At 52.7% G+C, this 13,907-nt stretch overlaps 6 protein-coding genes across 7 annotated transcripts; 3 read left to right on the top strand and 3 right to left on the bottom strand.

Annotated features, from left to right (window-relative positions):
- The first annotated feature begins 72 nt into the window (after nt 1–72).
- LOC117891875 (protein MMS22-like) lies at nt 73–3,594 on the top strand. The gene is made up of 2 exons (XM_034797644.1): nt 73–509; nt 574–3,594. The coding sequence occupies exons 1-2, from the start codon at nt 157–159 to the stop codon at nt 3,569–3,571; spliced, it is 3,351 nt and encodes a 1,116-aa protein (XP_034653535.1). The 5' UTR covers nt 73–156; the 3' UTR covers nt 3,572–3,594.
- A 72-nt stretch (nt 3,595–3,666) lies between these two features.
- LOC117903249 (serine/threonine-protein phosphatase Pgam5, mitochondrial-like) lies at nt 3,667–4,480 on the bottom strand. The gene is made up of 3 exons (XM_034815152.1): nt 4,475–4,480; nt 4,051–4,433; nt 3,667–3,907 (listed from the first exon to the last, which is right to left on the bottom strand). The coding sequence occupies exons 1-3, from the start codon at nt 4,478–4,480 to the stop codon at nt 3,667–3,669; spliced, it is 630 nt and encodes a 209-aa protein (XP_034671043.1).
- A 128-nt stretch (nt 4,481–4,608) lies between these two features.
- Nucleotides 4,609–9,321, top strand: LOC117891907 (S1 RNA-binding domain-containing protein 1-like). Its single transcript, XM_034797733.1, has 10 exons — nt 4,609–4,820; nt 4,879–5,208; nt 5,274–5,705; nt 5,764–6,140; nt 6,196–6,478; nt 6,538–6,927; nt 6,992–7,222; nt 8,074–8,206; nt 8,266–8,395; nt 8,456–9,321. Exons 1-10 carry the CDS (start codon nt 4,660–4,662, stop codon nt 8,674–8,676), a joined length of 2,688 nt encoding a protein of 895 aa, XP_034653624.1. The 5' UTR covers nt 4,609–4,659; the 3' UTR covers nt 8,677–9,321.
- On the bottom strand, nt 7,247–8,108 carry LOC117892028. The gene is made up of 2 exons (XM_034797936.1): nt 7,427–8,108; nt 7,247–7,376 (listed from the first exon to the last, which is right to left on the bottom strand). Exons 1-2 carry the CDS (start codon nt 8,008–8,010, stop codon nt 7,247–7,249), a joined length of 714 nt encoding a protein of 237 aa, XP_034653827.1. The 5' UTR covers nt 8,011–8,108.
- Nucleotides 9,322–10,594: 1,273 nt separating the features above from the next.
- LOC117903248 (protein MMS22-like) lies at nt 10,595–12,695 on the top strand. Its single transcript, XM_034815151.1, has 2 exons — nt 10,595–10,599; nt 10,852–12,695. The coding sequence occupies exons 1-2, from the start codon at nt 10,595–10,597 to the stop codon at nt 12,668–12,670; spliced, it is 1,824 nt and encodes a 607-aa protein (XP_034671042.1). The 3' UTR covers nt 12,671–12,695.
- A 34-nt stretch (nt 12,696–12,729) lies between these two features.
- On the bottom strand, nt 12,730–13,817 carry LOC117891953 (serine/threonine-protein phosphatase Pgam5, mitochondrial). Of its 2 annotated transcripts, none has more exons than XM_034797826.1 (2): nt 13,145–13,817; nt 12,730–13,074 (listed from the first exon to the last, which is right to left on the bottom strand). In XM_034797826.1, exons 1-2 carry the CDS (start codon nt 13,700–13,702, stop codon nt 12,766–12,768), a joined length of 867 nt encoding a protein of 288 aa, XP_034653717.1. In that variant the 5' UTR covers nt 13,703–13,817; the 3' UTR covers nt 12,730–12,765. The 2 variants fall into 2 exon arrangements, with proteins under 2 accessions (XP_034653717.1, XP_034653707.1); XM_034797816.1 differs by having other exon boundaries at nt 12,730–13,077; nt 13,145–13,813.
- Nucleotides 13,818–13,907: the final 90 nt, after the last annotated feature.

Here is a 13,907-nt window from a genome sequence, read left to right as displayed (position 1 = left end):
ATAATTTTAGATGTGCTTTTTTCTGTTTATCTGGCAGCCTTGCCAATAGTCTCTGACTTGTCTGGCATCTCTACATTTTGCGAATAATTGCGACCGGCCGGGATATTTGGATTTGATTTTGTTGTTTTGTTTTGTTCGAGTCCTTGCAGTTCCAGGATGGACTATGATCTATTCCAGTCGGATGACGATGAAGACATACTCACGGCCTTCAATGTGGCAACACAGAGACTACAACAGGAGACTCCCAGCCACCAAATGGAGCTGGACAAACAGACTGGCGAAGACGATGACGAGGATGACGATGATGGCTTGGACATCTTGCCCGAGTTCAACTGCACTGGTCGCGATACTCCAAAGGCCAACAGCTACCCAAGGGCGGGATTTGTTCGCAATGGCTTCACGCAGCACGATCATCCCCCATACAGCAAATGGGAGCAAATATGCTCGGACTTTAACAAGGAGCAGCTGCAGGTCGCCGCGGTGACACATTACCTCTACAATGAGGCTTGGTGAGTGGCTGCCACAACCAGAAGCGTAATCCTCGATAACCTAGAGTATTCGTGCATGATTTAGCAAGAATATCCAGAAGCTATTTGCCGCCGTGGCCGGACAGCAGCAGCTGCAGGCGTCCACAACTTCGAGCCACTCAATTTGGTACAAAACACGTCAACAGGTGACCCAATTCTACCATTTGCTACTGCGCATACACGATGAACACATCTGCATGGAAGCCACACGCTTTCTAGAGGATCTGCGCCAGCTGCTCAACAATCTGCTGGATGCCGACGCCTGGAAGGTTCTGTACTTTGCGGAGCACAGCAAGGGAAACGAGTGCCAGGCGCCCGCCTATCATCTGTATCACGGTGTTCTGGAGTGGCGCTTCCTCGACCTAATCCTGCTCAGCGGCGCCGACGCACCGCAGACGCTGCTGCTGAGCCAGCTGGAGCGCACGCTGGACGATTTGGTGCTGTGTGCCAGCCATCATTATCGCAGCAAGCATCGCCCCGAGCTCATACACACCTCCGCCTTCATGTGTCGCTGCACCAAGGAGTTTTGGCTGCTGCTCGCGCAGCTGGCGCCCAAGTGGCTGCACCAGAGTCAGCTGGATATCTGGGAGCTGTTCCACAAGGCCATGCAGGGCCACAGAACGAACGAAGCCGACAGCAATGCCGCTTCACTGGCCTTCCACGAGTTTTACGCCTGGCTGCGGCTCAGCCTGGCTCGCCTCTGCGATTCACCGGACAACGAGAGCCTTGGGGCGGCAAACTTTCAAACTGGCAGCCTGCTGAAGCAGTTCCTGTCCAGCCAGCCGGACGAGCAGCAGCGTCGTGTCTACCTCTGCCTGCTGGCCCCACTCGAACTGCAACGCGGTCGCTCCGACCCCGATGTGCTCTGCCAGCTGTGGGAGTACCTGCATCGCTCGCTCAACTGCAACTTCAGTGCGGGCACAGAACAGCTGGAACAGCTGCCGCTCACCTGCCCCAGCGGTGCGGCGTATGTGGAGCGCTACAGCAAGCTGCTGGCCCGCGATCAGCTGGAGGATCTCAATCTCAGCAGCTTCACCATGTACGCCTGGCTGCTGGGCCGCACGCTGAAGCTGCTGCCCGCCCAGCAGCAGCAGGGCAGGGGCAACCAGCGACAGAAGCTGCTCGGCCGCATCTTCAGCAAGTTCAGTGCCGCGAAGCTGCTGGCCCTCAATGAGCCGGGCATACACCATGTGATAGAGCTGTTCCTCTGCCTGCTGCTCTCGCACGAGGATCTCACCGAGCTGGCGCCCAAGCTGCGGGAGATGCTGCTGTGCCTTGCCCTGGAGAAACTGCCGCCGGTTCGTCGCACCCTGGTGGCCAAGGGACACATGGCCCTGCTGCTGCTGCATGCGCGGCATCGCCTCGCCATGGATGATTATGTGGCGAAGCTGCTCGGCCAACTGGCAGCCATACGGAACGATGTGGAAGTGGCTGCCATATTCGTGGGCAGCCTGCAGTCCGTGTTCGACCTTGCCGATGACTTTGCGCGTGGCGAGCAGCTGCTGCTGGGCCCCTGGCTGACGCACTACGTCGAGAAGTGCGGCCAGGCATCGCAGGATCGCGTCTGGCAGGCACTGCACGCGCTCATCCAGCGGCTGGGCGAACCGAGAGCCAGCTCTGGCAATGCCGGCGGCATGAAGGAGGCGCTCCAGCAGCACATTCTGCCCCTGCTGCGGACACAGTACGTCGCTGGACACAGCACCTGGCTGCCGCGGCTGGCGGCTGAATTCGTCGGCCTCGAGAAGGAGCGGGAGAAGCTTATGGTGAGTTTTTTGCAGGGTCCCGAGCCCGCGAACATGGCTGCCTCGGCCCAACTGATTGTCCATCTGCTGGAGGAGAGAAGCAGCCAGGCACCGGCACCGGCACCGTCGCCGTCGAGTGCCATTATCCTGCAGGTGTGGATCAAATCTCTGGTGCTGCTCACCGCCCAGCACGAGTCGGTGGCGTCGCTTACCGGGCATGTGGTGCAGCTGGAGGAGTTCCAGCAGCTGGCCATAGATCCCGCCTCGTTGGCGGGTCGCGAGCCGCTCTGCGCTTTCTTCGGCGCCCTCGGGCGACGTGCCCAGCAGGGGGACGCCCGCATTCGCATGCAGCTGAGCCACCGGCTGCACGCGTACGTGAATCACTTTGAGCTGTGGCTGCCGCCGGACCGGCTGCGCTCTGAGCTCGGCTCTCGCTTCTACAGCTTCCTGGCCATCGTCATCTACAACTGCCCGAGCCTCGCGTATGTGCGCGCGAAGCCCAGCTGCTTCTTCCACCTGTCCATGGTGCGGTTCCTGCTGACGACACAGCTGCAGGCGGGCGTGACGCCCGAGGGTCGACTGCCCCAGCTGGTGCACAAGATCTTTCCCGTGCTGCTGCAGGGCATCGGTCGGCTGCCCTATCGCACGGACGCCTATCTGGGCAAGACGCTGGAGCAGCTCATACTCCACTGGACGCCGCACTTTAGCTTCTCCCCCAATGCCAAGCTGGTGGCTCGTCCCTACACGACGCTGCTCCACGCCGATGCCGGCGGCGATGACGGGGAACTCGCACAGTTTGTGCTGCAGCAGCTGGTGGGCCACTTTCTGGTCGTTGTGCGCCGCAAGGCGGGCAACCATTCGGGTCTCGTGATCACTCTGCTGCAGCAGATGGTCGAGAGCATCGCTGCCGAACAGGAGCAGCAGCTGCTCAGCCTGCTGCGTGCCGTGCACACGCCGCTGCTGGAGCACGTCATGTTTGTGGATGAGCTGGAGCACAGTCGGGGCCAGGTGCTGTCGCTGCATCGCCTCATTGTCTCGCACGATTGCTTCCGACGCTCACAGCCAGCGAGGGAGCTGTGCCTCAGCCATCTGCGCGCTCTGGCCGACAAGCACTTGGCCCACTGCACATATTTCTACTTCCAAATGCTCATCAAGCTGGCGGAACAATCGCCGGAGCTGCTCACGCCGCTGCTGCCCTTTGTGCGGGAGCAGGCCAGGCTGGTGGAGCTGAAGCGCGGCGCTGGCGAGGATGTGGGCATACGCAAGTGCCTGCAGCGACTCGAGCAGGTGTTGCCAGGGTAGCATAGGCCTCTGCAAAATAAACACAAGCCACACACACCACACACACACACACAAGCTCCTTGGAGGGAAGGCAGTTCGGTTTACTTGGGAGAGCTTTAGACAACATTTTTGGCTGGACGGGGTATCCGATTGGTTAGATGCTTGACGGGCATGAAGCCGGTGTCGCCGAGGTACTTGATGGACACATTGCCCGACGGGCTGATGGTCAGCCAGGTGATGGACGCATGATTGATGTTGATGCGCAGCCAGGCCTCGGGCGGGAACTGCAGGGCGCGACACACAAAGTAGCGAATCACATTGCCATGGCCCACGATGAGGGGTGTGGCTGTCCTTGGTCTGGTCGGGATAGGCACGATAGAAGTAGCGTCGGAAGGCGGCCTCGATGCGGGCACCGTCCCTGAAGAACTGCTGCAGTGTCAGTGAGGATTGTGGTACATAAAACTGAAGTCAATGCCCGCACGCAGATGAAACTTACCGACGCTTCCGGTTTCCAGTGGCCGACTGGCGGCTGTGGCGGTATCGGTGCACCCTCGCGCAGGAACGCGCAATTCTTCACCTTCGTTTTCTCGTAGTCAATCTCGTTGAGGATGATGTCCGCCGTCTCCTGGGCGCGCACCATTGTCGAGGCAATCACCTTGTCCCACTTGATGCCCAGCTCTTGCAGCCGCTGTCCGGTGTACTTGGCCTGTTCCCGCCCACGATCGGTGAGGTGATGCGTTTCGTCGGTGTCCCCCACATCGAGGTACTCGCCGTGACGAATGAGTATTATGTGGCGGGCATGTTTGGGCACCACCTTCTCCAGTTCGGTGTTGTAGCGATTCTGCTCCTGGGACAGATCGTTCTTCACCGGCTTCACCAGGCTCTTGGGGTCCCGCAGATCCCAATTGTTGTCCCACAATGCACACGCATCCACCGGCTTCTCGCTCCTTGTCCACAAACGTCCAATGCAACAGATGTTTTATTGTTATCGAAAACCAGCTGTTTATAAATCGAATATGTTGATTCTTCAGATAAGAGGCTGGCCACTCTAATTTATTTCGCGCACCTTTCTTACTGTAGCTATTTATTTTGTTTTGTTTGTTAAAAATATGTCCACACGCCCGCGTCGCCAAGCTGCGACAAAGACAAAGATTATAATTGAGTTATCTGATTCCGATGAAGATGTGACTTCGGAAACTAAGGATACCGATGAGTACAGGCCCCAACAGACTCGTGCCTTAGATAGTGCTGCCGCTACCACTGCAGGCGTGTAAGTAACAATGTGATCAATAATTTGCGACATCTAATTGATTACCCACCTCACACAGCGCCAAGCGAAAGCGTTGGCCCACAGCCAAGGATACTGCAGCTGACGCACCAGCGGCGAAGAAAAAGCGCGGCAAAAAGGATGCAAACGTGGAAAATGCTTGCCCCAACCAAAGCAACCCTGAGGCGGAAACGATCGATCCACCCCGATCCTTGATGCAAACAGACGGCGCTGCTGCCAGCACAACCACAGGGCGAAGTTCCTTCTGGGAGCGTCGCAAGGTGTGGAACATACATGAGCTGCTGGCCGAAACCGAGAACATCCAGCCAACAGCTGCAGCAAATATTGTGCAGCTCTTTGAGAACGAAAACACCATTCCATTTATATGCCGGTACCTTGAAGGATATATTCAATATTTATATGCACTCTGCTTATAAAAACTTTATTTTTGTGTAGCTATCGGCGAGATCTGGTTGACCATTTGCCACCAGAACGATTGCGTGACATTCGAAACACTTACACGGAGATTGTGGATCTGCGGAAGAAGGCCGAGCACATAGTTACGCAGTTGGAGCGCGAAAACGTTCTAAATGAAGAGATTCGGGATGAGCTGATGTGCGCGAAGAACAACGAGGAACTAGAGTTTCTCTATGCTCCCTATAAACCAGCCAGCAAGGGCACCTTGGCTGAGCGTGCCAAGGCATTGGGACTGGAAGATTATGCCGATCGTCTGCTATATGGAACAGCGCCGCAAGTGAAGCTTTCATCAATTGTGGATGCCAGTAATGAGGCCTTGGCCACCGAGGATCTGGTGCTGAATGGAATCTGCAACATAATTATACACAATATCAGCAAAAACACAAATGTACTGGAGGAGCTGAGGAGATTGTAAGTCTGGCGTTGATCCAATCAACCAAATGTACTCAGGCAACTTTTATAATTTCAGACAAAATGTACACCGCATTGTGCTGATGTGCAGCAAGACAAAGGAGTCTTCGTCCAGCAAGGCAAGCACCAGTAGCAGCAGCAGCAGCAGCAAATCGTCCAAGAACAGTGCCATTACCGACAGGAAGATAGACAGCTCAAAGTTTGAGAACTACTTTAATTTTCAGTGTGACATAAAGACAATTAAACCCCATCAGATGCTAGCGATCAATCGGGCTGAAAAGCACAAGTTTATATCCGTAAAATTGGATACAAACGATTACCTAAAGAGAGATCTCTCACGCTTCATCTCCGAGCAGTACATGTCTCAGGGTTTGCAGTATCCACTGCGAAGAGAGACATTTACCAAAGCCCTAGAAGAATGCATCACGAAGAAATGTAAGGCTTAAATAATGTACAATTTGTGCAGCTTAACAGCATGAGATTCTTTCAGTGCAGCCTTTGATGTGTCGCCAGATACGCGCCGACCTCAAGGAGAAGGCCCAGAAGGCGGCGATCGATGTGTTTGCCAAGAACCTGAAACAGTTGCTGCTCATATCGCCTCTCAAGGGTGAACGGATTCTGGGCATCGATCCGGGATACACAAACGGCTGTAAGTTGGCAGTCATATCCGAAACGGCCGATGTGCTGGATACAGGTGTCATCTATCCGCATGGCGTGAGAGCCAACAAGCGGGCAGCCGAACAAAAGCTGGTGGAACTGCTCAGCAAGCACAAGTAACTATTTGGAAATCATTTTGCTAGCTTTACTTTTATCTTATTGTCCTCTGCAACAGCTGCCAAGTTATTGCTCTGGGAAACGGCACCGCATGCCGAGAAACGGAGTTTTGGTTATCTGATCTGTTCCACGCAGGGATACTGGACAGCCGAAGTATTCGCTATAGCATCGTAAACGAAAATGGTGCCTCGGTTTACTCCTGCAGCGATGTGGCCAGCAAAGAGTTTCCCGATATGGACACGAACGAGCGGAGTGCCGTGTCCATAGCACGACGTCTGAACGATCCTCTCAGTGAGTATGTAAAGATAGAGCCACGCCACTTGGGCGTGGGCATGTACCAGCATGACGTGTCTGAGAAGACACTCACGGAATCCCTGAAGGACGTCGTCTCTGAATGCGTGAGCTATGTGGGCGTGGACCTCAACACTGCCAGTCTGAGTGTGCTCAAGTATGTGGAAAAATCATATATATTTATTGAAAACTTTTAAAATTTGAACCCTCCCCCTATGAAGACACATTGCTGGTCTGTCGGAGAAGAAGGCAGAGAAGATCATCGAGTATCGCACGGAGAAGGGACCCTTTCAGTCCCGCAAGGATTTGCTCTCGGTGCGTACCATAGGCGAGAAGTCATTTGTACAATGCGCTGGCTTCGTGCGCATCGAGCCGCTGAGCGTGGGCGGGCGACTGAAAAATCCACTTGACTGCACTTGGGTCCATCCGGAAAGCTACAAAGTGGCTGAAACGTAAGTGCTAATCAATAACAACATTTATTCAACTTTTTGTGACATTTTCACCAGTCTGGAGGTGTCACTGGACTCCGTGCTAAATTTGCTGTCACTGCGAGTCAGCTTGGCAGCGATACACACATTACAGAGATAGTTGTTCGATAGCTCGTCACTGAAAGAGAATGATGAGCCACATATATAGATTTCTGTTCTACAACTCACTTCGATTGGTTAATCACATTGTAGGCCTTCTGGAATTCGCACAGCGCTCGCTCAGCGGTCATTCGACTCAGGTAATCGGGATAGATTTTGGTGCAGCAACTCTCGCCGCGCAGCAGTCGGTAGCGCATGGCGTGATAGCGCATTTTCTCCACCATTTCAATCTGCAAGACTTTGGCTCCCGCCAGCTGTTCCTCCAGCTTCCTGAACTGCGTCTCTAGCACAAGAATCTGTTCATGAACGCACTGCTCCAGTCGGAAATCAAAGCTAGTGTAAAGCGTCTCGCAGTGGTCGAAAGAGGGCTCCAGCTGATCGAGTGGTATGGTAGCCCCGCGGCAAGGCGGCGGCAATGGACGACGCTTGTATCGCTCCGGCGGATACTCCCAGCACGGTCCAAAGCGTGCATCAGTGGTAACTGAGATCGGATTTTCCCAGCAGGCCTTGTACACTGGCGCCTTATACCCGCCATACGAAGCAACCTCGCCGCAGGCTATAATCTTGGTCCTGGGTGGCTTTAGCTTCGGTGGATAGCTCCAGCGCTCTTCATACAAACGCTGCAGCTTAGCAAGCTTTCGTTTGGGCGGCATTACTTGAGTTAAATTGAAATGAGAATTTGTATAATAAACCAAATTTTTGTTTTACTTTTTCAGTATCGTTGGGGAATGTGACTTGAAACTGTCGGATATAGGCAAGGCTAGTTTTATTTTACGCATCAAAGAGTTTGCCTCATCGCAAACGAAACTGGATCGCATAGCAAAACAGCATAAACTGCCCATGGATAGGGTGAGCCATTCAAATATTATGTTTTAAATATTTTATACTAATTAATGGAATGCTTACAGCTGGAATTCCTGCTGGTGGCTCTGCAGCGAGAACTGTTGCAGGATTATCGAGCTGATTTGGACAAGAGGCCGCTTTTCAAGCAGGGACTGACACGAATCGAAGATCTCAGCAATTGTGATGTGGTTACCGGTAAGAATCGACTCACATTCTCGTGTACCCTCGACTTATTCTGCATCTTTTATTTCCCAGGTGCTGTTACCAATGTAACACATTTTGGTGCCTTTGTCGACGTAGGTGTGGAGCGTGACGGTCTCTTGCACAAGAGCCACATGAAGAACTGCGACCTAAGCATTGGCGATCGCATTGTGGCCTCTGTGGTGAACCTGGACAAGAAGCGGCAAAAGTTTGGTCTACGCCTAGAGAACATGCTGGCTGAGACGGACACATCGTTTACCTTCAAGAGCGAGTAATAGCAAACAGAGGGAGCAGGAGCTTAAAGTTTTTGGAAGTATTTAATGTATCATTCATATTGGGCTGCTCACATGAGCATATACATGTATACTATATATAACTCGTATATATATGTATATATATGTGTATCTGTATAGTATAACGGCTTTCCTAAAGTTACTCAAAGCTTATCAGTTAGTTTTAAATGTTCACATAAAAATCACCGACTCTACAATGCGCGTTCTTGTTTCCCTTTCTTTATTCGTAATATGTTCTGAAGTTCTTAGATGAGAATGCTCGTGTGTGTGTTTGTGTGTGTATGTTTTTTGGAGTTCAAAGGGATTAAGGGTACGTGGATAGTACTCGTATTGCTTTAAAACTAAGTGTTTGAGTGAGTGAGTGAGTGTGAGGGGTGCCCTCGCGGAGCCGTTTAAAATGTTGTAACTAAATTAATATACAATATGCATACATTTAGGCGGCACTTGGCTTAGCGGGCGAGCATTCGTTCGCTTCAGTTTCATTTAGTTGGTATTTTCGAATTTATTGCCGTTTCATTAGAATTGTTAAAAATTATTATAAACAATGTTATACAGTTTGCATTTACATAATTACACAATACAATTAAATATACTCGTAATAATATATTCAAAAATATATATACTATATATATATGTATGCTTTTGTTATACCCGGTACTCGAAGAGTAAATAGGGTATATTGTATTTGTGCACATAACGGTTGTATGTAACGCACAGAAGGAAACGTCTCCGACCCCATAAAGTATATATATTCTTGATCAGCATCAATAGCCGAGTCGATTGAGCCATGTCTGTCTGTCCGTCTGTCCGTCTGTCCGTCTGTCCGTCCGTCTTGTTGAGCGCCTGGATCTCAGAGACCATAAAAGCTAGAGCCACCAAATTTTGCATCCAGACTTCTGTATGCTCACACTGTTACAAGTGTATTTCAAAATGAGCCACGCCCTCTTCCGCCCCCGCAAAAGGGCGAAAACCTCCCAAATCTACAATTTTAAAGATAAAAGAAAACTAAAAACGCCATTCCGTAGGGAATGACCATATCTATCTGATCACCAAATTGGGATCCGATTGGATCATTATTATGGCCACAATGAAGAAATTAAGTTGCAGTGGCTAAACCCACCCTGTCCAGCAGCTTTTGTTGCTTTTACACATTCTCTCATTCACACTCTGCTTCGCGTAGTGGCAGAGGCCTCTTCCCCTGACACGTCTCTGACTCATCTTCTGCCACGACTCTGCCGCTGCCTCTGCCCTGACTCTGCAGTGTGTGTCTCTAGGGGAGGGTGGCGAGCTAAAGGAGCGTGTTGGCGTGAGTAGTGTTGTTGATGTAGATGACAGATGAAGAGAAAATGTAAAATTTGACAAATAACCGCTAAGTTGCAGATGTAGTACTGAGTACCGGGTATAAGAGTTGTGACGCGGCTTAAGACGCGTCTCACAACGTTCCTCCTCGTTTTTGTTTAGATTTATTGTTTCCCCATCAAATATCAAATTTCATATTCTAGCTACATGGACATGTGGCGTAATCAACCAATAATTGCTCAAATAAATATTACTCATCCGCACATAATATTGGAGTAAGTTGTGTTTTGATTCGTTTCCTACACAGATCGAATAGGAGGATAATTGTATCGCAAAAAGGCCAATGAACGAGTCATACATATAAGTATGTGAAGCATATGTGTGCTATGTACGATTATGTATGATATATGTACGTAATTGTTTATGATAATGATAGCTAAATGTGCTCCTATAATCCTCTCTCATCGCTTTATTGTTACTTTTCTTCAGTTGTTTTCGTGTGTGGTGTGGTGCGTGTGGTGTAGTGTGTGTGGTGTGTGTGTAGCGAAATTGTTCAATAATTTATAATTTATTTTTATCATTTATAATGATAGCATAGGTAATGATGTAAGTATTGTATATCAATTCTCGTAATTATAATCTATGTGTATAAGCGATTCGCCCTCACGTTCAGAAACGATCGCTCAGCAGCATTATTGGCCAAACAAATCCAAATCGAATTGCTAAATGCCAATATCTCTGTTGATCGACAATTCAGATTACATAGTACATAAAACCATCTCATACAGTTAACAAATTCGATTACAAATTGGGTTGGTATTTGTAGTCTTAATCATCTCAATGTGATCTTCCGCTTAGCCTTAAGATCCGGCACTTGGAATCATTCGATCGGGAGATGCTGCTGTGCCTTGCCCTGGAGAAACTGCCGCCGGTTCGTCGCACCCTGGTGGCCAAGGGACACATGGCCCTGCTGCTGCTGCATGCGCGGCATCGCCTCGCCATGGATGATTATGTGGCGAAGCTGCTCGGCCAACTGGCAGCCATACGGAACGATGTGGAAGTGGCTGCCATATTCGTGGGCAGCCTGCAGTCCGTGTTCGACCTTGCCGATGACTTTGCGCGTGGCGAGCAGCTGCTGCTGGGCCCCTGGCTGACGCACTACGTCGAGAAGTGCGGCCAGGCATCGCAGGATCGCGTCTGGCAGGCACTGCACGCGCTCATCCAGCGGCTGGGCGAACCGAGAGCCAGCTCTGGCAATGCCGGCGGCATGAAGGAGGCGCTCCAGCAGCACATTCTGCCCCTGCTGCGGACACAGTACGTCGCTGGACACAGCACCTGGCTGCCGCGGCTGGCGGCTGAATTCGTCGGCCTCGAGAAGGAGCGGGAGAAGCTTATGGTGAGTTTTTTGCAGGGTCCCGAGCCCGCGAACATGGCTGCCTCGGCCCAACTGATTGTCCATCTGCTGGAGGAGAGAAGCAGCCAGGCACCGGCACCGGCACCGTCGCCGTCGAGTGCCATTATCCTGCAGGTGTGGATCAAATCTCTGGTGCTGCTCACCGCCCAGCACGAGTCGGTGGCGTCGCTTACCGGGCATGTGGTGCAGCTGGAGGAGTTCCAGCAGCTGGCCATAGATCCCGCCTCGTTGGCGGGTCGCGAGCCGCTCTGCGCTTTCTTCGGCGCCCTCGGGCGACGTGCCCAGCAGGGGGACGCCCGCATTCGCATGCAGCTGAGCCACCGGCTGCACGCGTACGTGAATCACTTTGAGCTGTGGCTGCCGCCGGACCGGCTGCGCTCTGAGCTCGGCTCTCGCTTCTACAGCTTCCTGGCCATCGTCATCTACAACTGCCCGAGCCTCGCGTATGTGCGCGCGAAGCCCAGCTGCTTCTTCCACCTGTCCATGGTGCGGTTCCTGCTGACGACACAGCTGCAGGCGGGCGTGACGCCCGAGGGTCGACTGCCCCAGCTGGTGCACAAGATCTTTCCCGTGCTGCTGCAGGGCATCGGTCGGCTGCCCTATCGCACGGACGCCTATCTGGGCAAGACGCTGGAGCAGCTCATACTCCACTGGACGCCGCACTTTAGCTTCTCCCCCAATGCCAAGCTGGTGGCTCGTCCCTACACGACGCTGCTCCACGCCGATGCCGGCGGCGATGACGGGGAACTCGCACAGTTTGTGCTGCAGCAGCTGGTGGGCCACTTTCTGGTCGTTGTGCGCCGCAAGGCGGGCAACCATTCGGGTCTCGTGATCACTCTGCTGCAGCAGATGGTCGAGAGCATCGCTGCCGAACAGGAGCAGCAGCTGCTCAGCCTGCTGCGTGCCGTGCACACGCCGCTGCTGGAGCACGTCATGTTTGTGGATGAGCTGGAGCACAGTCGGGGCCAGGTGCTGTCGCTGCATCGCCTCATTGTCTCGCACGATTGCTTCCGACGCTCACAGCCAGCGAGGGAGCTGTGCCTCAGCCATCTGCGCGCTCTGGCCGACAAGCACTTGGCCCACTGCACATATTTCTACTTCCAAATGCTCATCAAGCTGGCGGAACAATCGCCGGAGCTGCTCACGCCGCTGCTGCCCTTTGTGCGGGAGCAGGCCAGGCTGGTGGAGCTGAAGCGCGGCGCTGGCGAGGATGTGGGCATACGCAAGTGCCTGCAGCGACTCGAGCAGGTGTTGCCAGGGTAGCATAGGCCTCTGCAAAATAAACACAAGCCACACACACCACACACACACACACAAGCTCCTTGGAGGGAAGGCAGTTCGGTTTACTTGGGAGAGCTTTAGACAACATTTTTGGCTGGACGGGGTATCCGATTGGTTAGATGCTTGACGGGCATGAAGCCGGTGTCGCCGAGGTACTTGATGGACACATTGCCCGACGGGCTGATGGTCAGCCAGGTGATGGACGCATGATTGATGTTGATGCGCAGCCAGGCCTCGGGCGGGAACTGCAGGGCGCGACACACAAAGTAGCGAATCACATTGCCATGGCCCACGATGAGGGTGTGGCTGTCCTTGGTCTGGTCGGGATAGGCACGATAGAAGTAGCGTCGGAAGGCGGCCTCGATGCGGGCACCGTCCCTGAAGAACTGCTGCAGTGTCAGTGAGGATTGTGGTACATAAAACTGAAGTCAATGCCCGCACGCAGATGAAACTTACCGACGCTTCCGGTTTCCAGTGGCCGACTGGCGGCTGTGGCGGTATCGGTGCACCCTCGCGCAGGAACGCGCAATTCTTCACCTTCGTTTTCTCGTAGTCAATCTCGTTGAGGATGATGTCCGCCGTCTCCTGGGCGCGCACCATTGTCGAGGCAATCACCTTGTCCCACTTGATGCCCAGCTCTTGCAGCCGCTGTCCGGTGTACTTGGCCTGTTCCCGCCCACGATCGGTGAGGTGATGCGTTTCGTCGGTGTCCCCCACATCGAGGTACTCGCCGTGACGAATGAGTATTATGTGGCGGGCATGTTTGGGCACCACCTTCTCCAGTTCGGTGTTGTAGCGATTCTGCTCCTGGGACAGATCGTTCTTCACCGGCTTCACCAGGCTCTTGGGGTCCCGCAGATCCCAATTGTTGTCCCACAATGCACACGCATCCACCGGCTTCTCGCTCCTTGTCCACGAATTGTGCACCGCCGCCTTGGGCTCATTCAGTTTTGTGAGGTAGAAGGTCGCCAGACCGGCCCCAGTGCCGCATGCAAAGGCTGTGAATTTTCGCATTATTGCTGATTGATTGTCTTGATGATCGTGATGAGTGCAAATTCTTTGTGATCTTGTTCTTTCTCTTGGTTTTCTTCTTTTTTTTATCACACTCTTTAAACATTAGATATATATGCGCAATGTGTGCTGGCATTTTGTCAGCATCGGCGAACGGTCACATTGCGCGCCCAGTGCTCTATAGCAACCAATAATTCAAACGGTAAAA

The sequence above is a fragment of the Drosophila subobscura genome, chromosome A, assembly GCF_008121235.1.
Source record: "Drosophila subobscura isolate 14011-0131.10 chromosome A, UCBerk_Dsub_1.0, whole genome shotgun sequence".
NCBI lineage: Eukaryota > Metazoa > Arthropoda > Insecta > Diptera > Drosophilidae > Drosophila > Drosophila subobscura.
This window is presented reverse-complemented; position numbering and strand designations above follow the sequence as displayed.

Coding starts and splice junctions, on each gene's coding strand:
- LOC117891875 (XM_034797644.1), top strand. CDS start 157: ATGGACTATGATCTATTCCAGTCGGATGACGATGAAGACATACTCACG. Junction 510..573: donor TACCTCTACAATGAGGCTTG/GTGAGTGGCTGC, acceptor TGCATGATTTAG/CAAGAATATCCAGAAGCTAT.
- LOC117892028 (XM_034797936.1), bottom strand. CDS start 8,010: ATGCCGCCCAAACGAAAGCTTGCTAAGCTGCAGCGTTTGTATGAAGAG. Junction 7,377..7,426: donor AATGTGATTAACCAATCGAA/GTGAGTTGTAGA, acceptor ATTCTCTTTCAG/TGACGAGCTATCGAACAACT.
- LOC117903249 (XM_034815152.1), bottom strand. Junction 3,908..4,050: donor GGCCACTGGAAACCGGAAGC/GTCGGTAAGTTT, acceptor TATCCCGACCAG/ACCAAGGACAGCCACACCCC.
- LOC117891953 (XM_034797816.1), bottom strand. CDS start 13,702: ATGCGAAAATTCACAGCCTTTGCATGCGGCACTGGGGCCGGTCTGGCG. Junction 13,078..13,144: donor ACTGGAAACCGGAAGCGTCG/GTAAGTTTCATC, acceptor CTGACACTGCAG/CAGTTCTTCAGGGACGGTGC.
- LOC117891907 (XM_034797733.1), top strand. CDS start 4,660: ATGTCCACACGCCCGCGTCGCCAAGCTGCGACAAAGACAAAGATTATA. Junction 5,209..5,273: donor ACCATTCCATTTATATGCCG/GTACCTTGAAGG, acceptor ATTTTTGTGTAG/CTATCGGCGAGATCTGGTTG. Junction 6,141..6,195: donor AGAATGCATCACGAAGAAAT/GTAAGGCTTAAA, acceptor AGATTCTTTCAG/TGCAGCCTTTGATGTGTCGC.